The sequence below is a fragment of the Drosophila miranda genome, chromosome 4 (assembly GCF_003369915.1).
Source record: "Drosophila miranda strain MSH22 chromosome 4, D.miranda_PacBio2.1, whole genome shotgun sequence".
Lineage (NCBI taxonomy): Eukaryota > Metazoa > Arthropoda > Insecta > Diptera > Drosophilidae > Drosophila > Drosophila miranda.
In genome coordinates, this window is record NC_046677.1 from 23,232,806 (window position 1) to 23,258,622 (window position 25,817).

The window sequence follows — 25,817 nt, forward strand, 5'->3', positions numbered from 1 at the left end:
CGACTCGCCATCGCCATTGCCATCGCTGGAAGGAGAGGAGTCCCCAAGTTCCAGGCAGCATCTCAACAGCGACAACGTTGTCTTCATTTGGATTCTACTTTTGCTCTACTTTTTCCACTAGTTTTGCCTCTGCATTCCCCTTCCACTTCTTCTTCTAGTTTATGCTCTTCCTTTTCTACTTGTTCTTTTACTTTTTGTTTCATTTATAAACTTTTTGCTCTTGTTTGTAGTTGGGATGTGTCTCAAGGGTGGTTTTGGGACATCTTCCTCTTCGGTTTGTTCTGGTTTTGGTTGTTTCTTTTTTGTGCTAGTTTTTATTGATTTTAAAGTTGAGCGAAAAATCTTTTTACTGTGAATCATGAGTGACCTATATTACAAATTTCATTCCATAATAGTCATAAATATAGTTTAATATTTTTAAAGCTGTGCGGATTTAAACAGAAAATTCTGTTTATAAAGTGGTTATATTGCCTGAAATAACAGATATTTTAGACATATTTTAGACATTTTAGAAATACCAGAAAATGGTTCATAAAAATATCTGAAAATACCACGTATTACCATACAGAAATACTGCAATTCTGTAGACTATACGCTAGACCCTTTTACCCACTCTTTTACAATGTCTTATACTTTCTTTAATCCAAATCGACATTTCCAAACCAAAAACCTCCAGACCCCGCACACCATTCATAAGCGCCCAGACTCCGTAACGATCCCCCCTCCCCAAAATACCGCATGCCACTCAGACACGTGTTGCTGTCAAAATCGACTTATTTTTTGTGTGTGTCTCCCAAAAAACAAGGTGCGTAAACAGGTGTCAAAAATGAGAGACAGAGACCCAGCAACAGAAACCACACCGTTTCTGCCTCTTTGCCTCTGTCTGTGGCATAAACCAGATCAAGCAACTTGTTGGTCATGATGTTTGCTTTTCGAATAAAGGCGCAAAAAGTAACCAACAAAAACAAAAAAAAAAAAATCAAATAAAATAAATGTAAATCATTCGAGACGCCAATTGACGGTTGATAAATTTCAACTACGCATAAAGCTGCTCTAATTGTTTGTAATCCCACGAAACTCGTTTGATGTTGTAGGCGCTATACGGCTTTTCTAGTAGCGATACACTACATAACGAAACCATGGCGACTTGCTGGTAAAGTACGGTAATCAAGTATGTTCCCATACGTTTGCGTTGCAACAAAGTCTTAAGAGTTGATGATCATGATTCCAACAGGTGGCAAGACGACGACAAATAAGCATCCCATTATGAAATACTCAAGGCACATTAAATGCACTGCTACTCTGTCTCGTTCAACCCGAAGAGAGCAAAACACGAGCAAAATGTTTGGGCAGTTAGGAAAGTCGAATGCCATAACCACACTTTACCAACACACTTTACCACACTTGCTCTGCACAGGCCATTTCCAACAGGTTGGCAGTACAACGATGTTAAATTCGATATTTAAAAGTAAGACCAGGCAACACGCAAGCGATAGTTGTCATCTTTTATTGTTGATGTTTTCCTGTAAAGTTTATCAAAACCAAAGCCAACAACTAGAACTAAAGAAAAATCATAGTTTTGTGTGCATTTTTCAGCCCGAAACCTCGTTTCTAGATAGCGAACATCTCCGAGTAAGTACTGCCCCTACAACAATTTTTGCTGTTGGGCGTCCTGGTGCTTACGAAAATTCGCCCGAGCTTTTTGCTTTCAGAGAATATGTACATAAATCGTATATCAGAATGCAACATGCAGAACAAACGTACAAATGGAGATAGTTCTTCCTCGATCGAGATTGCCACCACAGTCGCAGAAGAGTACAAGATAGAAACTGTCGAGCAGGACATGGAAAACAACACGTGGAGTCCACAGTCGACAGGTTCACGCAATTCGCAGCGATCATCTTCGTCATCAAATCTTTCGTTGCTTTACGAACCAGAGTTGCCAAGTGACTTCAATCGCTGCGGGAAGGTCATATCCATACACGTGGAGAATTTCATGTGCCATGAGAATTTTACGGTCGAGTTTGGACCCAATACCAATTTTCTGGTGGGCAAAAACGGGAGTGGCAAAAGTGCCACGATCACAGCCCTGACCGTGGGTCTGGGCGGCACCGCACGCGCCACTAGCCATGCGACCAGCATAACGAGTACGTCTCTACAGCCTTAACTACCACGTGTGCCTTTCCAGCTTATGTATCCATTGATTGTTGTTTTCAGAGCTCATCAAAAACGGCCAAAAGGCAGCCAAAATCGAAATAACCCTGTGTAATATTGGATGGAACCGATTCGATGCGGAACATATGGGACCGCATCTGACGGTGGTGCGGCACATACGCCAATCATCCTCGACCTATGAGCTAAAGGATGCACGCGGTAGAATCGTCTCGAGGAAATTAGATGATGTTAAGCGCCTGCTGCGCCGCTTTTGCATTCATGTCGAGAATCCCGTTTTTGTGCTCAACCAGGGGGCTTCACGGGAATTTCTTAAAAAGTAAGTTCAACCGCAAAAAAGATTAACGAACGATGATTGCAGCTAAATGATTGCAGACTGGATCCAAAGTCAAATTTCACACTCCTGATGAAGGCAACGCAGCTGGATATTTGTCTGAATGATCTCGACGAATGTCTTGTGAAACGCAAAAACCTACGCCGAGCTCTGGAAAGACTTAAATTGGTAGTCGAAATCGTATCTTAGTTTACTTTCAGTGCCAATACGTTTCCCATTGCCACAGAGAAAGCAAATATCGGAACAACTGGTGGCCGCCGAGGAAGAAAAATTAGCCAGACTCAAGGATAGGGAAGCAGTCAAGGCAAGTAGACCATTAGATGGGTTTCTTTTACTAACAATTTGTATGCCTCTTCAGTTGAAGTTAGAAGAAGCCAGCAACCAGCTCGCTTGGCTGGCGGTGGGCCAGCAAGAGGAGGAGCTGGCCAACTGGGAGCAGATGATTCAACTAATGGAAGCCAAGAAGGCCAAGCTGAAGGCAGCCAAAGCCCAGGAGGACTCCACACAAGCCAAACTCACGCTACAGTTGAGGTTTCCTTCACAATCCCAACCAATTCTCGAGCAATCTTCATGTGCCATGTTCTGTTTTTAGCAAATTCGAGGAAATGAAACAGCAGAACCAAGATGTCTACAAAACGCACGAGACAGAGTTGCGTGAAGCCATGACCATAATGCAGGAGCATCTTTCCAAAGTCAGCAATATCCGAACACAAATGAAAAATGCCGAAAAAATCCTGAGCGAGGAGCAGCACGACTACGAATATTATCGCGGCGACTATGCCCGGATTAGACAGAAAAGCGTGGAGAACACGGACAGAGCGGTGGAGCTCAAGCAGCTGATCGCCGATAGAGAGGCACTCGTTAAGCAGCTCCGAGAGGAGCTACTGGTGACCAAAGAACGATTGAGTTCTGTGCGCGAACAGGTGAATGCCCGACGACTCGAGAGAAACGAAATGCAACAATCCACGCGTAAGTTTGAACATTATCTTTAAATATCTTTATAATCGTTTTGCTTACTGTGTTGTCCAGAAAAAATCCAATTGGATATTGAGACGCTTGTTCGGAACAAAACCAACAAACTGGCGATTAATGTCGATTGTGCTCTGCGCTCGAAGTATAGCGGCCCGAACCAGCACCGAATGCCGCGCGGTCCTCTTGGCCAATACATAACCGCAGTCAATCCCAAGTACAGGGATCTGATCGTGAACCAGCTATCCAAATGCCTGGGTTCATACATTGCCAGCTCGCACGAGGACAGTCAATCGTTGAGAGCCCTGCTCCAGAGGTTCTATGGCAATAATGTGCCAACGATCATTACAAGCGCTTTCACAGAACGCGTTTACAATGTGTCCAAATTCAAAGTTCAAGCCACTACGCCGAACACCACAGTACTGATCGATGAAATCAGGTGAGTGGCGTAAATATATATCCCTTCTATATACTATAGCATTTACTGCCTTCCACGTCGAATTTATAGCTGCGATGATCCGGTTGTTATGAACTACCTAATTGATTTGATGCGTATCGAAACAGTGCTGGTGACCGAGTCCAAAGAGATCGCCGAATTTCTCACATCCGACACAGAGAACGTGCCGCCCAACTTGACGCGTGTGCTGGTGCCAGGCCTCGGGTTGGAGTGCACACCTCCCCCCAAGTATTCGTTTCGTTCATGCCCAGGCCGATACGTGCATGTGGACAATCGCATCGAGCAGCTGCAGGACGAGCAGCGTAGTCTGCAGGAGCGTGCGGTATCTCTGGAAGCGGACTATAATACACAGACGGAAATGCAAAAAAGCATCGCTCTGGAAGTGGCCAAAAAGACATCCGAAATCGATCAGTGTCTTGCCGAAGTACAAGAGGCTACCCAAGAGATTATGGAAATAGGAAACACCGAGTATCTGCCAGAAGAAGATCGTCTGGTAAGTGCATACCAACGTTTCAACTTGAAGTCGAATTACATTTTGCTTCCTCAGATTGCCGATTGCCGTGAGAGAATCGAGAAGTGGCAAGAAGAACGCTGTGAGCTGCAGCTGAAACTTGACGAAAGCGAAGATCTTCAGGCCCAATATGAAGCTAAGAAATCCGTTGAATTGAAGGCCCTCGAGGAGATTACCAAACAGATGGAGAGCCTCGAGGCGAAGGCCCACGAAGTGTCCGAAAAAAAGCGTACCCTGGACAGTGAACTCTCGCAAAAGAATCGCAGTCTCCAAAAAATGGTAGAGCTGCTGCGAAATCAGAAAACAGTTAAACAGGATGTTTTCAATGAATTGGCGAAGGCGCGCCTAGCGGCTGAACTGATGGGGGGATTCATCGAGACCACGAATACGGAAGAGGAACTCTCAGACATAATAAGTCAATACCAAGCAAAGATCAAACAAGTGGACCAACTTAACTACAATCCCGCAGAGGTGGAGCAGAATTTAGCTGTGCTGCGGCATAACCTTGTCGAAGATGCCAATCGTTTTAGACTATCAGAAAAGGTCATCAATGATCTGCGCCAGGTGTACCACGCCAATGCTATAAATTTCCAAAAATATCGCTATCATTACTTGACGATGGTTCAGAATAATATTCAGGTAAGGCTTTCCCCCTATTCCTTTTCACTTAAAGTAACTTGTTTTATGTTCTGCAGTGTACCCTAGAACAGCGACACTTTAAAGTAAGCTTTGAATTTAATCTAAAAGCAAAGACGTGGGACATTCATGTCTTTCCGCCAAGCGGCAACAAAACCTCAAGCGCCAAAAGTCTGTCCGGTGGCGAACGCTCTTTCGCGACTGTTTCGTTGCTGAAAGGTCTTTGGACCACTTCAGATCATCCGTTTTATTTTCTAGACGAATACGACATCTTCACTGTGAGTTGACGGTATTTTTTGGGGAATTTTGGAACTTTCTAAACTTCTGTTCATTGCAGGACGAAGTCAATCGGAAATTGATAACCGAACTGCTAATTAATGAGGGTCAAGATTGGCGAATGCGACAGTATTGCTTTCTGACACCCCTGGACACGGAAGTGGTAGAGAGTCCATACATCAGAATACTCAAGTACTGTCATACTGTATAGAAGTTTACGTTGAAAAAAGTCTTAAGTGTTGATTTTTACAGGTTGTCTTCGCCCAATAAGTGCTCTTCGTAATTTTAAGACTAATGTATTTTACACAAATGGAATAATCTCATAATCGAGAATATATTAAGGAAAATTTACTCCAAGTAACTCCTACAACTTCTTTTTTACAAAAATAGCACCATAAATCATTAATTTCCATAATATAACATACATATTTCCCAAAAAAGAGTATTTAAACTCCCTCTTAGTGGATGATATTTTATTTCTGTCATGGCACTGACGTGGTTGATTGGGTTATTGTTTGTCAGAAACCGCAATCTACTTACATGTAACAGTTAAGCGGCTCGGAAACCGGCATCAGACCATCGAAGCTAGTGAAAACCGACTTGCAAAAATATGTGGAACTCACCTGCGAAGAGAGCAAAAAAGAGACAAAAAGATAATTAATACCATAGGAAATATGTGTCTCTGTATCAATGAAATAGTTTTTGGTTTTTTGGCTATTGGCAAAAGTTATTTGTCCATTGAGAAGGCCAAACAAAAACACAAAAATTATCTTGTAAAGAAAGAGATTTTAATTGCTGCAATTTCGGCAATTAATTTGTCAATAAAATACATTTGGGCTTTTAGCGAAAGAGATGGGGAGGTGCATGCATCGTTCTATTTCTTCTTCTGTGATCTCTGGGGATGGTTCTGCCTTTATGCCAAAGATTTATGTTGCACTACTGCATGCCACACATCCAATCTTCAATCCCCAATCCCCTATCCCCAAATCGCCCTATCAATTCTCTGGCAGACTCGTGTGGCAATTATTTTCAATTTCATTGCAATTTTTCCCTTTATTTTTGTTCTGCTGTTCTGCTGCTCTTTGACGTTGGCGTTGATTTTTCTAAAAGTGTTTTTCTGGCCAGAAGAAGACTAAACTATGAGCAGGCCAATACGATTTAGGCCCTATCTCACTCCTCTCCCCACCCTCTCTCTCTAGCGGTGCATAATGCACAAAAAATTAAAAATAAATTCTCACAAAATATTGTGTTTGCTGCCAAATGAAAATGAATATTGCGGCACAGATGTACTACGAATATTTCACTATGGGATGCTCTACAAATCGGAGGAATGTCAGGGATATAAGCAATGCATATAAAAAGGGTACTTAGATCTATGGAATTTATCTATTATTTTGCACTTTTTCCCGCTCCAATTTTGTTTTAACTTTGAGCTTTTACAGTTCGAGGGAATGGGTGGGTTTTTATAGGGGTTTTTGTAGGGTTGAGAGTATGCCATAAATTGCCCCAAATGGTTGCAATAATATGCAAATCGCGCCCATCAAAAGCCTTTGGCTATGGCACACAATAAATTAACACAATAAATTCAATGGGGAAAAAAAACAAAAGAAAAATATAACAAGAAATGGAAAATATGTAGATACAACGATTTAAAGATACTCTGAAACATTGTCTGCATTTATAAAGATTCTTTTCAGTTTAAAATTGTAATATTCTTTATAATCCCTCAATAAAAACTCTTTAGAGCAGATTAAACTCTTGATTTAAACACTTTTGGATATGTGAGACTTTTGTAAGCTAAAAAAATATAGCTAATAGAACCATATAGCATACATGTACATATGTATATTAAAATATAGAGACGTTTGTAGACAAAACTTCGATTGGAACTTCGACTGTCCGCTTAAGTGCCTACTTTCCTTATAGACAGAGGCGTCATTCTTCTCCTAATAATCGTAATACCGTTTCATAGAGTGTATTACACATAAAAATAAAGAAAACAATAGGAGGAAAAACCATAGACACAGAGGGGAGAGAAGGTATGAAGGGGGAAGAGCCCCACGTTGGCAGCGGCGTCAGTTTTTTGTGGCGAGACACAGTGCGGAGAAAAAGAGAGAGAGACAGCGTAGAGAGTGGAGCAGACAGAGACAGAGCGACAGACAGACAGGCGTTGTTGTCCTTTGCGTGCGACGGCGTCAAAATGGCGTCGCCAATATGTCGCCGGGCCATACCCCCAGCCATGGCCCAAACTGGGCGCGATATCCCCTGAACTGCACTCTATACTCCGTACTGGCGTACTCGTTGCTCTGCCCCTCCCTATAGATTCTATTGCTGTGGCTGTTGCAAGTAGCAGTAGTTGGGGGCAGCGTTAATTGCCCCCCTTTGAGGCGACTGACAGCAAACGATAAACGAGCAAACAGTTGCAAAAAAAACGTCGCGCGAAAGAAGGGGAGCCGAGGCGACTCCACTCCTCCCTCCCATCAGATCTTGGGACGGGGAAGAGGGAGAGAGTTGTACCCTTGCTAAATTTATATGAGCATCATCATTATCATTTGTCTCGTTCCCGCTCTCCCGTTCTCTCCCCCCCCCCCCCCCCCCTGCTCTCTCTCTCCCTCTCTCACTCTTCGGTTTGCCATTTTTAATTTAGAAAATGTTGTAAATTTACGCTAATTTATTGCGTGTCGCCTGAGGCCCGCCGCCAACAGGAGGCATGGCAGGAGGGGCTGTGGCTGGGGCTGTAACTGTGGCCTGTGCTGCTGCTGCTGCCTCCTCGTCTCCTGCCACTGCTGCCTCTTGTGGCATTAGTCACTCTCTTGGTTGGTGGCCAGCTAATTGCCACAGAAACAACAACAGCAATAGCAGCCCCAACAGCACCACCAGCAGCAGCACTGTGCAAAATCCTAACCAGGACATCTTAATCGCCATAAAAATACAGTTTTGATTTACAATCTGAAAGGCTGAAAAACGTGCGCAAACGGAGAAAGAAAACAATTTATTAAGCAAGAGAGAAAAGTGCCAACATAATTTAGTAGAAATTCATAAAAATAAAAAAAACAGAAAGTAAACAAGTACGAGTCCCACTGGAAGAGAGCTGTAGAGAGGTGTAGAGAGAGATGGAGCACTGCTTCACTGCTAAGCCATACTGGGAGAGAAATTTATTTTTTCATTCATAATTCTGGCTATAAAAACAGTAGAGATAAACCCTTCTGGAACGATTTTTATCAATCATCTCCACTCTCTCCACTATCAATCAATCCACTCCATAATAATCCTCTACCATGGGAAACTCTTTTATCTCCAACTGTCTCCAGTAGAAGAAGCAGTAGAAGCTGTAAGAAGATTCAACAGAAGATCTACTGAACTACAGTACTATACTATATACCATATATAGTGTACACCTTAACAAATCTTTTAGTATAGAATGTACGATGTTCAGATCCAAAATGGTTCTTTAACTAAAAAGGATTGCCTATACCCCCTTGGGGACTACGGGTATTCCAAAATAAGGAAACAATCTCGTATTACTATCCAGAGGAACTTCTAACCATAAATCATCCGCAAAGTGAGAGGTACTCGTACAGAGGACGGGGTCACAGAGAGTGTGGATAAACCACTGGGAAACCGTAACACCGGACCCGTGGACAGGTGTAAGTTTGTTGTCGTCTATCCGCCACTCGGTCTTTCTCTCTCTCTCTCTCTCTCTCTCTCTCGAATGCAAAACTGCGCTAATTATGGACAACATTTTGCACCACAGAGAAGGGAATCCCGAGAAGGGAAACGGGAGAGAGATGGGTGCCTTGGTGTCACATGGGGGTTGCGGTTGACAGGAGAGCCACTCGGGAGAGAAAGGGGACTCGGGGGTTACTCAGGCTACACATCAAAGACAACTTCTGCTCCTCGGAATGGCTTTTAATTACGGCCCTCCTCCCTGCTCCTTGTCGTTGTCGTTGTCGTCGTCGTCGTCGTCGTCGTCGTCGTCGTGCAAGAAGTCGCTGGAGAAATGGACATGGCACAAGAGAAGGAGGCAGAGACAGAGACAAGAGTTGGAGGAGGAAAGAGTACGAGTACGAGTACAAGTACGAGGAGGAGTAGGAGTAGGAGTTGGGTGCAAAAGTCAGAGAGACTCAGTCCGTTGCTTGTTTGCATAATTTATTGTAATGAGACCACGAGATGTTGCTGTGGCCTGCGGCACGGAGAGAGCTTTCCCGGAGCAGAAAATAGGATTGAAAAACAAGTGAAAAGCGTCTTTAAAGGAAAGGGAATGACTTGTGTTGCTTTTGGGGCATCGAAATGGGGTAAGTTTATTGGTATTATGGAGAAAATTATCAAGAATATTTGGCTATAAGATGAGAAAACTTTAAGGAGGAAGAAATGGAAGAGTTTCTTGTGTTAACAATGATTCTGGTAATGCCTCCATCTTTATATGTATATCGTATAAATAACCCGAATTTACTAAAAACTACAAATATACACCATTTTCCACTCCAATTTTCCCTTTGTTTTCCATCACAATTACCATTTTTTTTGGTTGATTTATTTTAATTAAAACGAAAGACTGGTTCCAGCATACTAGCATCATCTCTGTATCATCAGTCGCATTGTCCCTTGTTTTTCCTCTTTTTTTTGACAAATCATCGCTCAAGGTTTGTCCCCATGCCACATGCCACATCTAACCCACACCATCATCCCCTCGTCGAGTGGCAGCAATGCAAATTGTGAAAAACCCGCAACGAAATAGCAACAGCAAAGCAACAGCAAAAGCAACAACAACAAACAAATGTCTAATGAAAAATTTGTTGAAAAATACTCGCAGAAAAATGCTTTTTCGGGGCAGCTTTCAATTAATGTGGCAGCAGGGAAAACCGGGCAGGGGAAGGGGAAAACGGGGGGGGAAAATGGACGGAGAAGAAAAGCGAAAAGCCATAGCAAAGATGGAAGAAAATGGCTCGCTCGCTGGCTCGCTGGCTCGCTCTCGTCTCAAGTTTATTTGTTTTTCGGGCAAGTGCAAAGTGCAGCAAATGAAATATTAATTAGCGGCCAAATCAAATGAAAAATGCAATAGATGGAGGGGGGAAATGGATGGTCGGTCGCAGGGGGGTGGCACATGCAGTAGGGGCACTCTTGAATGTGTGTCAGCCGCAGCAACTGAAGCCCGCAGCAATTAAGGACATCAGCAGCATCAGGGATGCCATGCCAGTGGCAGCAGGACACCCGAAAAACTGAAGATAAATGCAACCCAAACACACACACACATTCACGAGAGGAAAATTCGCCACACACACATAGACACAATGGTGGAAAATAGAGGTAAGAGCCAGGATGGCGACGTCGCCTCGAAAACTGGGTCAAAATTATAAACACGTTATCATGCAAATGGCACAAGGGAGAAGCGAGTGGCAGGAGTAGGCGGAGGAGGCACAGACAGACAGAGAAGGAGAGGGAAAGAGAGAGAGAGAGAGAGAGATGAAGCGAGAAAGAGACAAAAAGGAGACATGGCTGCAGAGGAATGCAAATTATCCTGGCAAGAGAACATGAAAAATACACAAGGACCAGAAGGAGGACCGCACTGGAGAGCGTTGGGAAAAACCAGGAGAACAGGACAAGGAAAAACCGTGAAGGACAAGAGGAGGTACATCCCGGACAACAGGAGAAGGAACATCCACAGATATGAGGCCCAGAGAATGCCAAAAGTAGAGACTCCTCCTCTACGTTGGAATCCAGCAATGAATTAAGGAAAATCTCTGTTTCGGTTGTGCAGTGGCTCCCGAACGTTGACTCCTGACTCCAGACTCCTTCTGGCTGTCGTTTGCCAGAAACTGGAACACAGAAGCATCTGGCATCACCATCTGCCATCGTACCACCTGCAGCAAGAATACCAGAGAGATATTGGTGTGGTAATACACAGGAAATCGAATGTTTTTTAGACGGATTTATGGATTATGAAATGTGGAATATGGAGTATGCATTTTAAGACTTTTAAGGAATTTATAAGTGAATTTTTAATATCGAACATTGCTTTTTATACAGTTTTTTAAACTTTTGATCTAGAGTCGTACACTTAAAATATATTTGAAATATGTTATTATAATTTGTATCGCTTGAATGATAAACATTACAGATATCTTTCGTCATAGAATAAGAATTAAAAGACAGTTTTACAGGATGAATACCTATTCATCATTCGCTGTATATATTTAAACATTTCTGAATACTATTAACCCTTTTTTATATATTTTTGTACACTTTTGGAAAGGTTTGAAACATTTCTCGTTTCATGTATAAATATTTAAAGCATAAATCTTCAAGAACCTCAGTACTGTGTCCATATTTCCAACATATTCTGAATTAATTTCCATTTATTAAAATTTTTGTACTCAAATTTAAATTTCCGAATATTTATATACATTTTATATACCTTAAAATTTATATTTTGCATAGTTTTCATCTCATGTTTTCCTTTAATTAAAAGGTAGAAAAATCTGTCTCACATTTACATAATATTTCTCCCATTAAAGTGCAGACCAATTGTTTAATGTTGAATGTTGTTTGTTGATTTTGGGGGCGTGCCCAGGGGGGCGTATTGCGCATCGTTGCACGTTGCAGCAGGCAGCGGCAGCGGCAGTTGCAGTGGCAAAAACAGCTGCAGGGCCAAGACGTATGGTTTATTGATGTAATTTGACCGCACACACAATAAAACGAGCTGTAATTGCGTCGAGATCTCTATCTATATATATTTTATATGCATTATACGATATCCCCCCCATAGGATAACTATATACATACATCTATTTCCATCCATCCTCCATTTGAACATCGCTTTTCATTGCGTGTGAATGATATTTTGTTGGTGAGGGGAAAATGCCATTCCACCCATTCTCGAATGATATCTATCCTACGACTCGACTCCACTAATAAAAGAAAATTTACAAATTGCGTGAGGCAAAGAAAAAAAAACAACTAGGAAAGCCCCCATCCCCGCCATCCCGTTCCGAGGGGATGTTTTTCTGTTGAACTAATTAAAAATCAGACTTTTTAATTAAATGATTAAAATCCAAGAGAGAAGAGAGAAGAGAGAGAGAAGATTTAACCGCAGACAGAGAAAACCACAAGCGAATGATGATGACCAGACCAGACCAGACCATTCATTCATTTGGCCGAATGGCCATCAGTCATTCAATCATTCATTCATTTATGCATCCTCGAGAGTTCTTGGAAAAAAACATATTCTCACACAATTTTCGCGCGAGCATTTTCTTTTGAGGAAATGGTAAACCAATGGGAAGGCATTCCCTCCCATTCGTCACACAATTGCCGCCGCATATATGGCGGGAAAACTAATCAGCCAGCGGGCTTGGGGGGAGGGGGAAATGCTGGGGAAAATCTATTCCCCATTTGAGATCTTATATGGCATTGGTTCTATGGCTGAACATTTGAATTTTCAGCAAGAGCTGCAGAATCGAGTTGACATGTGGCGGACTCAGCGGATCCGTCAAATGGTTCGATGGATCTCGTTGGCTGGAAAGGATGGAAGCAATAGGATGGATAGATGGATGGAAGGTTCGATGGATAGATGAATAGATGGATGGTTCGTTGGTTCGCTCAAGTGGAGAGAACTCTGTCTTGGATTGGCATTTGGTTCGCTTGCTTAATTGCCAGCTCACGTTTCGGCCTGGTCTCTGGTCGCTGGTCTCGTCTGTGCCTTTGGCTCTGGTTCTGTTTCTGGTTTGATTTTCCATTCTGTCGCATGACATTTGAGCCCCTCCCATCCTGTCTCTATCTCTCTTCTGAATGCAAGACAAATCGCTCTGCTATAGCCATAGTTGTGTTTGTTTTCGTTGCAACAATGGGTAATGGCATTGAGACCCGGATAATCAGCGATATTCCAACTGCAGACGACGCAAACGGTGCAACTCCACACGAGGCAAAGGCAATGCAAATGCCAATGAGGCAGACACACATGGAGGCAGGCATCGAGGCAGACAGATGGATAGAGGAGGCAAGACCCTAGAGATGGTGCATACATGTCATCAGCGTACCACGGGATAGGTAGTACTTTCTTAAATCAAATACAAGTAAAACTATTTTCACATTTTTGTCTTTTATTTCATCCAATATAGATGGACGCAAGCTTTATCAACGCTTTATCCAGCTGCGGCCTGATGATGGATCTCGCTACATGTGATGGACAACCTCACCGAAGACGATGCCAACACTGGCCCTATTTATAACGAGATGATCTTGAGGTGCGAGGGTCTGCTGTACGAGAAAATGGAAGCTCAAAATGTGTTGATGCCACACATCACCAGAGTATTCCCTATGGATGGGTATTATGTATTTCTAGATATATATGTATATTCAATTTCTCGACTTACTCTATATTGTTCTTCTATATTTTATTACTATTTGTGTTCCAGTGCCATCCGCATAATTCGATGCCACAAATGATCCGTGTATTCCTTATGGATGCAAGTTCCATCCGACTGTTTTGTTTTAGGGAATGTATTTCTTGGGAATAATATTATTTTGTGTGTATTGTGTAGTGTCTATATTTGAGTACTGAAGTATTCAATTGAAGTATATTCCATTTGAGTGTATGTCTACATCTGTCGCACTGCCTACTGTTCTAGTAAGGTTTTCATAGCTGGATATTATTTGGGCATGATTTAACTATGAGTCGTATTTTTATGGGATTATGGTTATATTATTAAGAGATCAGGTCCAGTATTATCCTTCTATGTTTCTAGTATTAGCATAAAATGAATATGGATATTTTTAGAGTTTTTCCCGGTATTTTTTGTTTTGTTCTGGCATTACCATTATGTTTTAGTATTTTCTGGTATTTTTTGGTATTTGTAATCGAGGCTAGCAGCCACTTCTCTGTTTTCTCTCTCTCTCTCAAACCCCGAAAACACGAGTCCATCACTAACGCTTTTAATTTTCCACCTTCGAGGCAAGCACGTGTTGTTGGCCTTGGCCATTGGCAGTGTCTTCGTCGATGGATTCCAATAGACATAGACACATATACAATCACTCGTATTGTAGACACACAGATACTCCCATGGATCGACGAAGACGACGACGACGACGATTATCAAAACGCCTCGAGGCAACGTGGGTGGGCGGCAGCACCCAAAGACATTTCGATGCCGATGCCAAAACGTGTTTAGTTTTTAATTGCAAATTATCTAATAGAAAAGGGGTGGTGGCATGCGGCAGCAGGCATATGCGGCCGTGCAACATTGAAAAACAAAGTTCAAACAAAACGGCAACAACAATGTGTGCGCCGCTGTTGCTGCCGCTGCTGCTGCAGCTCCTCTTTTTCCCTCCGCTGAATGGCTGACTTTCTGACTGACAGACAGACAGGCAGACAGACGAGTCATGCCACACATCAATTCCACATGAGTTGCAAGCTGAAGTCCCGCCTCTACCCCATCACCCCGCCACTGCACTGCTACACTGCTGCATTCCTCCAACCATCCATCCGTCCAACCATCCATCCATCCATCCCAATACACAGGCATGGCAACCACCATGTCCAAGTCCACGTTCACGTCCCGTTTTGGCTGCGGTTGCAAGTTGGGCCACAATTTTTATGATCGCAGTTTGCATTTTCACATTGTTGCCACGTTGCAACGTTGCTGTTGTTGCTGTTGCTGCACTTCTGTTGCTGCCTCTGTATGTTGCATTTGCCGCTTGCTGCTTTAAATGTAGCGTGCAAAACTTCAGTTTTAATTTTAAACGCATGCATTGGACCGCCACCTGGATATACCCTCAAATACCCTTTGCAAGGGGTATTCAAATTTTGAGTGAAGAAAGTCTTACGGGATTTATAAGAGCGAGAATCTCTCCCTGATCATCGATCCATCTGTTGTACCTTCAGGAATGCTCTAAAGAAGGAGATCTCCTGTGTTTTCAGTGCTCGATATCTCGATTTTATATCGATATTTCAATGCATCATTCCTGCATATTTTATTTATATTTCAAAGAAATATTCCTGGTATATTTTAAGCCTTGAAATCATATTCTGTTGATGACTATCTTTTTTCAATATCATACAGAAACCATAGAAGGTATTGTGTCTGTTGAGAAAGATGACAACCCTGCGACAGCTGTGGTGTTGTTTCAGTAAGTACACACCACACACCTCTGAAATTTGTACTGCTTGACAGTTTAAGTTTATGTCATGTTATCTCAAAGAATTATCAATATTTCGGATTCTTTTCAATAAAGACTTACTTTTAGGAACCATCACCATACAGGATGTACACGATTTACAGGGTATCTGCAAATCCGACCACAAATGCCAACATTTGTTCCTGCATTTTTGTTGCTTCTGCTGTTGAAAGTTTGCTCGCTTGGTCCCCCCCACCTCGTTTGCTGTTTGCCCAAGCATTTTGTCAAGCGCACAACAAATTGGGGCAGCAACCAGAGAGGGGCCTGCGGGGGAAGCTGTTTGGTGGAATGAAGGTAGAGGCTCTTAGCAAGGTTGTGGGCGTGGTCGTCATGGTTGCAGGCGGCTGCTGCAGCCTGCCTGCCTGCTGCTGCAGGTGTTGACGGCGGGGCCTCTGCTGGCAACACAAAAATTTTTCGCCGCACAGGCAAATATTTTTCTGTCTCGATTTTTGTTGCACTGTCTCTATCTATCTTGTTGCATGTCCCAGGGCGCACACAAAAATCGCCCCGATTTTTACATAAAGTTCTTGAAAATGTCATAAATTTTCAGTGACACTCATGGCGTATACGCAATAAAAATTGCAACAAGTCGAGGGGCACAACAGCACACGAAAAATAAACAAATGTGCACTATTCGAAATATACTACGTATATATTTTGGACGCCCAAGACAAAAATCCCATAAAAACCAAAGAAATAGAAACGATATATAGCTATAGAGCCACGTGCACCGATGGGGCATCGCGTGTTGTCAGCACAATTACTCAGAGAATGCGAGTCTGAAAGCTTCCTATATTTTTTTCCATTTTCCATTCCTAAATCAACTCTGCCCATTTCAATTCCATTCCCCTATCTTTACGGCTATTGCCGTTAACAGTTAATACACATTTTCGTCTGGTATTTCTATATATTCGATATAATATTTATTCCTCAATAAAGAAAGAATTTCTCAACGATTTATCCAGATGCGGCATGATGATAGAGCCCGCTACATGTGATGGACAACCTCACCGAAGACGATGCCAACACTGGCCCTATTTATAACGAGATGATATTGAGGAGCGAGGGTCTGCTGTACGAGAAAATGGAAGCTCAAAATGTGTTGATGCCACACATCACCAGAGTATTCCCTATGGATGGGTATTATGTATTTCTAGATATATATGTATATTCAATTTCTCGACTTACTCTATATTGTTCTTCTATATTTTATTACTATTTGTGTTCCAGTGCCATCCGCATAATTCGATGCCACAAATGATCCGTGTATTCCTTATGGATGAAAGTTCCATCCGACTGTTTTGTTTTAGGGAATGTATTTCTTGGGAATAATATTAGTTTGTGTGTATTGTGTAGTGTCTATGTTTGAGTACTGAAGAATTGTAGTATTTTAAATTTTACATTTGTCCCACTGCCTACTGTTCCCAGAAAGTTTTCATAGCTTCTATTATTTTTTAGTAGTATTTGTATGAGTAGTATTTTTATGGGATCATTTTTGTATTATTAAGAGATCAGGTCTAGTATTAGTCTGGTATGCGTCTCATGTTAGCTTTGGATGAATATTTTACTAGAATTTTCAATGTTACTTTTTGGTAATGTTCTGGTATTTTTATAATATTTTTGTGATGACACGTCCCCTAACAAAAGTACCATAAATACATGCAATAACGTTTAGTACTCGTATTGCATTCCAGTATCTGTATATCAATACACGATAGTAAATTTACTCTACATCATTATACATATTTCCCCCCTTCCGTCCTATCTGTAACCATATTTTTCCCACATATCATTCTCACTTTCCCTGCATAAACGTATTAACCATCAAGCACTTATAGCCGTAGCTATGTTCTAATCTACCGCTTAGTTTGCATCAAAGAGCGAACACACAGGGAGAGATACCATCTCTCTCTTTCTGTCTCTGCGATTCTCCAAATGAGAATCATTAGGAGACCATTTGATGTCTAGTCATGGTGATCAGAGAGCTCTGGTGTCTGTCTATAAGGCTGATTACCCGCCACTAAGCCTAACGACAAAGTTATTAGAGACTCTTTTTTTTTATTGAACGTTCTTTATGGGTACGAGAGTATGCGAGAATATTTTCCACTAGCCATCAACGATCTCTCTTTACCCATAATTATGTCAATAATTATGGAAAGGTGATGCCTCTAATGACTCTCTATGATCTCTCCCTCTCTTCCCCTACTCCACATTTCCCCCTCAAATACTCGGTACTCGCATTTCTCTCCCCATACCCCGGTTTACCTTTGCCGCTTTATCTATTGTGCTGGGAAATGGCTGGGAAATGTTTGTTTGATTTCGTTGTTTGTTTGTCGGTTTGCTGTCGGTTTGTTGCTTTGGCTTTACACATGTTTGCACTGACTTTTGCGTCTTTGAGGGATTTGCGCTTGTGCTCCGCTGACACCTTTGAGCCTTTGGCCAAAGGGAGTTTCAAGCCAGAAGGGAGTTCCGATGCTGCAAAAACGGCACAAAGTAAGTGGTTTTGTTTTTACTCCGCCTTTGGCTTTGGCTTTGCCTTTGGCTGCTGCTAATGCCGCTGCTGCTGCTGCTGCTTTTGGTAGGAGTACTACTGCTTTGAGTTGGGTTTTTACTCAATTTGATATTCGAAAAGCTAAAGGACTGTGTTTAAAAGAGCATTGGACCATCTTCCGACCAAAGGTAGTACCCTAAAAATTTCTAAATTACCTTATGGTAACAATTTCCATGGTTCAAAATGGGGAATATCTGCCCTGGGAATGGTTATCCCTTTAACTAGATGTATGTGTCTATGATCCAATGACTACTCTTTTGGAAAAGGGGTGAAGATTCAGTAATAATCTCTTAGAATAATGTCATTAGAACTCCCTAACTATTGCAATGAAAATGAGAAGAAGCGGGTCCTCTTCTGATAAAATATACAACAAATTGTATATGAGTAATCAGTGAAAAAATATACACGATAAACTAGGGTTCTTCGAAATTTATTTATACCGAAGATCTAAGAGTTTTTACAGATAGAAGGAACGATAAGATACCTCCACAAAACTAATACATTTTTCAAGTCAAAACCACTTTACATACTACCTAGCATACCCTTCTTTATACAGGGTATAGCCAAGCATCAGCAGAGGAGGGGGGAGAATAGTTCGTTGTCAAACATTTGCATTTCGCTTGAAATTTGTGCAATTGCAGCAAACGATGGGGAGCGATGGGGAGCAGCGATGGAGCAATGCAGGGGCACAGATGGTGGGGAGCTAGGTGAAGGGGAAGGGCCAGTGGTGTGGCCAGTGGCAATTTGCAGACGGCAAATTAATGCAAGCGCATTTATTTTTGTCACAAATGCAAACAACAGCAACAGCAACAACAGCAGCAACAACGAATGCAACATCGTCTGGCGCTGCCAAAAGCGAAAGCAGCGCCAAGAAATAAATAACGCAAATAAATAAGAAAAGTGCCCCAGGGAATTTTCTTACACGATAGATAGATGGAGAGAGAAAGAGAGCGAGAGAAGAGCTAAAGTAAAGAAGGAAAGACAAAGAAAAAGCTAAAATTAAAGATAGAAAAATAAAAAAATCAGGAAAGATAGCTATAAAGAAAGCAACGACAGAATCCAAGAGAACGAAATAATGTCCCAGGGAGCCATAGAATAAGTTCGGGGCATGGGAATTCCCCCCTCTTTCTTGCCTCCCAAGGTTTTCCTGCTGCAACATTAAATAATGAAAAATGTTGGAAACAATTCTAGCAACAACTAATGACAGTTGCAGAGACGCCTTTTAACACCCGTAATGACAATGAGATGTTGCACTGTTGCTGCTGCTGCTTCACTGCTGATGTTGCATCTGCAACATTGCCAATTAATTTCCCCCACTGGAGTCTTTTAACTGCTGACTAACTGCAGAGAGGGGATTCGGATGCAGATGAGGGTTGAAGAAAGAAAAGATTGGTGTCTGAAGGTAGGGGATGCGGCAGCAACACAGCCACGAACCATTACACACTCTTAATGGTCGATTATAATTATAAATATCTTTATGTATAATCAAAGTATATTAAAGGGATATTTCTAAAGATTTCGTCGATTATCTTTTAGGCTTAAGAATGCTTTTTCCTATGTAAGACGTAGGATTTGGTCCTATCATCTAAGAGCTCTCGATTTATGCACTGACTTTCAGCTAAAAGAAGCAACCAGTCAAAGTTTTAGTCTTGTTTCCAGATATACGAATAAATATTCCATAAGATCCCAAAATTCATACTCTTCTTTTCCCCAAAAATCGAAATGCCCCACTTTCAAGGGTATTTAAGACCGATGCGCAATATTTGACAAGGCAAATGCCATGACAGACCCTCTTTTTTTTATAACCCAAAAGCCAGACCCTGGCAGACATAGTGATTCAGTAAAAACCCCTCCGAGCACCATATACTGTCATCCCTTCCCTCTCTCATGTACTTGCTCCCCTTTTTCACTCTCATCCACTCTTCCCTCTTTCTCTCTCTTCTCCATCTACTTTCTGCTGCGCTTTGCAAATTGCAATGCGTTTCCCCTTAGTTTTTTCTCTGTTTTTTTTTTTGTGTTTTTTCCATACGTTTCATATTCATGTCGAGGGGCGAGCGACAGCAGCGAAGCGAGTTCGTTGGCACGCCCCCGCGTTGCAACACCCCTCCTGCCAGGCGCTGCCCCACTGCCACACCCTACAGTCCCACTATTTGCCACCGCAGCAGACATTGCGACGCGTCTCGTGTTTACAGTTGGGGGCACAAAATTATTGTGCGTCGATCCACAAAAAAAGAGGGGCAAAAACAAACAGTGTTTGCAAATCTGTGAGAGGCAAGCTTTTCTTAAATCGAAGCTGGAAAGGAAGCTCGAAAAGGAAAGAAATATTCATGTGTTTTTCCATTAGCGAGCCGCGCGTCATGCTGCAGCACCCCTCGGTCGGATGGTGCAGTCATTGCACGTCCGAACGTCCAAACAAAAAACTTACGACCAAAGACAATATATGGATATCAGAAGCTAGAGACACGCAAAAAAATTGTGTAGCATTGAAATTTATGGGCGACTTGGGGACTGATAACAGATGAAAGATGAATGGAAAATTCCTATGGGATGATTTCTTCAGCTCCAAATACCAGAAACCCTCTTCAAAACTAGTGGAAAGGGTTTCTGCCTCGATAAGTGCCTCGACATTACGATACCCAATACGTTAAGATCTAATGACTCGGTATTTATGGCTTTTGGCTGTTTAATCTATTAACTCAACATAAATATACCCCTCTAGCACTCTTTGAGTGCCGGGCTTATAAAAAGAAGAAGAAAGCTGTGCCAGTGCCTGTGCCTGTGCCTGTGTTGGAGGCCAATGCAATTTTCGAATTAGAAAAACCAACGAAAACATCCCAACAACATCCAACCGCAGAGACAACAACATCCCACAATCACAATGGGGAATTTGCTGCAGAGGGGGGCGATGGGGGGAAAACAAGCTGCTGACATCAATTAGCATACGAGTAGATACACTCGTACACTCGTAGTATCTGTGGGATGGGATACACACTCGTAGTAGCATCTCGTAGTAGTGGCATTAAGTCAAAACAAAGTCTAGACAAACAACAAAACGACAGCCACAGCGCCACGAGCACAAAAGCGGTAGCCAAAGCGCCACCTAGCGGGCTTGACCTGCTGACCGATGTCTATATACCTTTGTTGTTGTTGCTGTCGTTTGCTGCTGCTGATTGATTGTCGCACTTCGTTAAGACCTACCCGAGGCGCCCTCTCGAACAGTGGGTCGCAATGTGGGGAAACCTTTGAAGGAAATTTTAAGAAAATGTTGACAAAAATATCAAAGAAATTTCAAGAAAATATTGAAAACAAACTGGAAATCAATTGTGTTTTTTTTTGTCGAAGCACATAAGTCTTTTAAAATGAAATCATAGAAAAATTGTCAATCAAAGACCCAGTTTAAGGGATTTTTCTATATAATTTAAGAAAAACTAAAGAGTTTTGAAGAAATTCTCGTTAAAGTTAAAAATATTTTCCATCAGTGGTGCCACTGTGCCTCAGACTTTCCCACCCTGTGGCCAAAACATTGCGTGCGACAAGCTGTCCGCCTTTCTGGCTTTCTGCCCGTATGGTTTCAGTGGTCTGGTCTCCCTGGCTCTTCCATCTACCTGTCCTGGCGTCGATTGGCAGTCGCTGATCAGAGGTAACGAACGGATCTTCTGCCCACGAGCTGATCACGCCGCCTGCTGCATGTCTGGGGCAAGGCTTTGGCGGCTTTTGTTTTTGTCTTTGGCTTCGGAAACGTGGCTTTCATTAGCAGCTTGGTTAGCACCTGGGACACCTCTACTAGTCGTCCGATCGGTGGGTGCTAATGTCGGAAAAGTACCCCCGACAGACGATGGACAGCGATGGCAAAGGGAATGGCAATGCGAATGGAAATAACTATGAACTGACCTTGGACGTTGACGCTCGTTCAGTTATCGGTCAATGAGTCGTATGCGCGATATTTATTATATTCCACACTCTTTTCTTTTCGGTGACATCTAATCAGCTCAAGGCGAATGCAAAGAAAGTGCAAAAGCAAAAGAAAATAGAAAAGATAACTAACCATACAGTGCGTTATATAGATATAGGGATTTATGGAGAGATCACCGCTGTCGAATCAAATGATATAAGGATCCAATTCGTTGAGTAATTGATGAACATTTCGAGGAATCTATGACTCATTGAATGAAATATTCAACATGGATTCTGATCCTATTTTGTAGAGATGCTGTTTATCGTTATTTCTTCGAGGTATCGATATATTTTAACTATCAAACCATAAAATCATAATTTAATTGTATCGATCATTTTTAGTATCAATCGATTTTACAATTATCGATATATTTATTTTAAAATCGATTTAAATCGATCGAACTATTTGTCTATCAATTCATAGATTAATCTTCAATTTCTGAATGCTTCCTCTATTCTTCTCCATATTCCTCTCCGAAATACCCTTAAAATATTGTCCTACGCTTGTGAAACGCACTGTCCCTAGTATTTGTATGTGTTTTGGTTAGAGTTCCTCTTTTTCCATTGTTAATCGTGTGTCCGCTCGGTTTCGCCCATCCGCAGACCATTTTCAAAGTCTTTTTCTTCTTTTTTGCTTCTTCGTCGTCGTCGCCGTCTCTTTTCCGCAGTGCTGTTTATTTTAAAAGCTCTACATCATATTCGAAAATAAATTAGCAAAGCAAACAAGCCGAAAGTCAGTGCGCATTTTATTTATTCAACAATTCCCATTCTCGGGGGTTGTATCTTTCGGTCGTCTTCTGTTTTTCGGTCGTGTATCTCTCGGCTCTCGGGTCTCTCCCTCCATCTCTGATAAAAACTAACATCACAGATCTGTTGTTCATTTTTGCACTTTGATTCGAGAATCAGAATTGCCCAAAAGGTAAAGGAAGGAAGTGGAAGGGTGAGGCTGAGGGAACCATCAAAAATTGTGTGATTTCTGATCAGACATTGAGGCAGGCAGACAGATGCTTTGCTACCCCTCCAAAAAAGAAAAATGTTTATCCAAAGTCCCTCCATCTGTCTGCAGATATTCGGTTTTTCGTATCGTTTTGTTGAGTCTGCCCCCATGAGGTGGCGGCGGGCCGAGAGCATTGCGAAAGTTCAGCAAACATTTAAGCATTTTCTCATGTCTGGCACGCGGTGCGCTCTGCTGCTCTGCTCTGATGTGCTCTCATCAAAAAACTACAACAATTTATGGCCAATACGTGATTTGTGTTCCATGGCGGTGGAGGCATTTGAAAATTGATTGATAATCTACGGGTAGTGCCCATAAATAAGAGAAGTCATGATCAATTGCTTATATTCAGTGAGGAAAATTAGAATAAATACGAGTGTGCAACAGATCGTTGGACCTTGGACTTTTGTTTTGAAAAACTATAGGTATCACTTTTTTGTGGTGCCATATATTGGAAAACTTCTATCTAAATCATTTATGAAAGAGGTTTTAAAGAGTTTTCGGGTAGTTTTGATAGGTTTTGATGAGGTTTTTCAATATATGTACTTTGAACCTGGGTTATTTACTTCAGGATCTTCAAAGAACTTATATTTTTAGGGTGTAGTTTGTGTTAAATCTCTAAAACTGATCAGCCACTTGAAACTCCTTTAAGTAACAATCCTATAAGTTTCTGTCAAAGCGCATGTTGTTGGTTAAGTATCAACTAAATCCCATGAGGCTTTCCAATACCAAAACCTCATTGATGGGGGTAATTAAAGCAGAGAAAATCGCGCAAACTAGCGATCACTTGGCATTTCTTTTTATGCCATTCTCTCAACCATTTGATCATTTGCATAGAATCAATCGAAAATTGATTATAGAGCGTATAGATCCGAGAGAGAGAGAGAGAACAAAGTGAATTTTCTTGAATCGGAATACTCGGTCGTACAGTTCGTACAGTTGTCAGAACTTGATTGATGAAGAACTGAACTTGAAACTGTTCTTGTTGTTGTTGTTGCTAGTGCAAAAAAATACAACAAATACAAATAAAATAAAGAAAAATCAAAATGAGACAAACAGGCAACGGCGGAGTCAAGTCGAATCGCATTGCGGGTTTCGGAATCGAAAGAGATCGCGAATGGAACTGCAGATTAGATGAATGTTGATTGTGGAGAGACTTGAAGGCCATTCCACAACTGAGCTGATTGAATGACTGCCCGACTGATGAACTGACGTACTGAATGAATGACTGACTGACTCGCGTCGACTTGTTGTGTCTTAATGGCAGCTGGCTGGGCCGTCAGTCTGTCGACTTGAAATTGTAACGCTAATTTCCAACTTCGTATGGTATTTGTATCTCTATCTATCTATCTATCTATCTATTCGATCTCTATCTTTATAGAGGCATGTGTGCATCGTGTGTCTTTCGTGCCTTTGATTTGTTAATTGCATTTGTTCTTGAAACACCTCCCCCCCCCCCCCCTCTCCAACCCCACCCCTTGTGATTGACACTTTCAATTGTAATTTGCAATTTGTGCAAATGCAAATGCAAAAAAAATAATTTTAATTAGCCCGCGAATGCATTTTGTTTCTTTAGCGGAAATTCAAATCAATTGTCAGGCAAAAAAAAAACAAAACTTTGCTTTTGCTTCGATTGTTGTTGTGTCGTCCACACCCTTTTCAGTGTGCAACATGTGGCAGGCATAATAAAATACCTACATTTAAGCAGTAACTAAACAAGCAGGGCTTTGGGCAAATGATATATCGAAAGAAAAGGTAGTGCCTGGGTAACCCCTCTCCACATCTTATTTCGCACACTATTCCCCGTCACCTTCTCCTTCGTGCGTGTGTGCAAAAAAAATATATAAACTTCAACGTTTCGCCGCGGCCAATGACCAGACAATGACCCACCAGCGAACGCCATTAGCATTATCATCGTTCGCTCTGGGTCTCGAGCTCGGGCTTGGTCTCGGGCTTCAGGCTCGGACCCAAAGCAAAGCCCGAACCGCAGACGAAACGGACAGCAGACGATGGCGACAAACGACGACAGCAGACGATGGCGACAAGCGGCAATAAAAATTATTAACATTTAAGCGCAGCTTTTGGCGAATGAGCCACACACAGAGATAGAGGCAGAGCGACAGCGACAGCGAGGGAGAGGGAGAGGCAGAGAGATAGCAAAAGGAGATTGCAAACGGTGAAGACAGAGATGGAAACAGCTTCGGAGACCCAGACCGTCAAACACCCGCTTGACCAAATACCAAATACCGTCAGCACCAACACCGTACCCCACACCACCAGCGCACAGTGGTTCCAAGCACGGGAGAAAAGTGTTAAGTACGTACGCACCCAAATGGGTGGAAAATGAAAAGATCTACAGAAGCGGTTTGGTTTATCTCTCCATTTTATGAGTTTGACGGGAAAGTTTAAGGACTCTAACTATGTGAGTAAACGTTTAAGGTGAGCTTTAAACATCGTTAAAGGTGATGTTAAGCTACGTTTGTACTCTTAAGGTGAGCTTAAACAAAGTTTAAATTTTAAGTCGGCTTCAACTAGATTTGGGTGTGGAATTGTCTTTAAAATTTTCGAAATCAAGCCATTTTAGCTCCATAATTGTAGATCATACGTTAAAACTTGATTTCAACAAGGTTTATGGATCGGAAAGAACTTTTAACGAATTTTATATAAAACAGCCACCACCGGACTGCAAATCACCTCTGATTTGAAAAGTATTAATATTATTATTTATTAAAGAAAATTCAACGAACATTTATCTCTCAATTATCCAAAATTAATCACAGAAACAAACCA

General features: G+C 41.9%; 2 protein-coding genes and 2 long non-coding RNA genes across 7 annotated transcripts in view; 1 reads left to right on the forward strand and 3 right to left on the reverse strand.

The window, feature by feature from the left end:
* The window catches only part of LOC108163360 (putative mediator of RNA polymerase II transcription subunit 26), a 115,810-nt gene that overhangs the window by 65,920 nt on the left and 24,073 nt on the right, over positions 1 to 25,817 (reverse strand). The window contains exon 1 of one of the 3 annotated variants that reach the window (XM_017298607.2): positions 3,524 to 3,592. The exons of the other annotated variants lie outside the window; for them this stretch is intronic. The gene's annotated coding sequence lies outside the window, so the exon portion shown is untranslated. Of the gene's footprint in view, positions 1 to 3,523; positions 3,593 to 25,817 lie in introns of those variants that run through there. 3 annotated transcript variants of the gene reach the window in all.
* Positions 1,532 to 5,863, forward strand: LOC108163361 (structural maintenance of chromosomes protein 6-like). 2 transcript variants are annotated; one of them, XM_033392876.1, is made up of 13 exons: positions 1,532 to 1,632; positions 1,713 to 2,147; positions 2,218 to 2,491; positions 2,548 to 2,674; positions 2,733 to 2,810; positions 2,865 to 3,037; positions 3,099 to 3,475; positions 3,536 to 3,914; positions 3,984 to 4,425; positions 4,480 to 5,082; positions 5,139 to 5,357; positions 5,417 to 5,547; positions 5,608 to 5,862. In XM_033392876.1, exons 2-13 carry the CDS (start codon positions 1,718 to 1,720, stop codon positions 5,636 to 5,638), a joined length of 3,264 nt encoding a protein of 1,087 aa, XP_033248767.1. In that variant the 5' UTR covers positions 1,532 to 1,632; positions 1,713 to 1,717; the 3' UTR covers positions 5,639 to 5,862. The 2 variants fall into 2 exon arrangements, with proteins under 2 accessions (XP_033248767.1, XP_017154099.1); XM_017298610.2 differs by having other exon boundaries at positions 1,533 to 2,147; positions 5,608 to 5,863.
* Positions 13,435 to 13,962, reverse strand: LOC117188683. The gene is made up of 2 exons (XR_004472793.1): positions 13,728 to 13,962; positions 13,435 to 13,669 (listed from the first exon to the last, which is right to left on the reverse strand). It is a non-coding gene; the product is annotated as an uncharacterized LOC117188683 (long non-coding RNA).
* LOC117188684 lies at positions 16,424 to 16,931 on the reverse strand. Its single transcript, XR_004472794.1, has 2 exons — positions 16,717 to 16,931; positions 16,424 to 16,658 (listed from the first exon to the last, which is right to left on the reverse strand). It is a non-coding gene; the product is annotated as an uncharacterized LOC117188684 (long non-coding RNA).

What these genes read in the sequence shown, in the direction of transcription:
- LOC108163361 (XM_033392876.1), top strand. Translation starts at nt 1,718, where the DNA reads ATGTACATAAATCGTATATCAGAATGCAACATGCAGAACAAACGTACA. An exon ending in TCACGGGAATTTCTTAAAAA is followed by an intron (nt 2,492 to 2,547) that starts GTAAGTTCAACC and finishes AAATGATTGCAG; the next exon opens with ACTGGATCCAAAGTCAAATT. An exon ending in CGAAATGCAACAATCCACGC is followed by an intron (nt 3,476 to 3,535) that starts GTAAGTTTGAAC and finishes TGTGTTGTCCAG; the next exon opens with AAAAAATCCAATTGGATATT.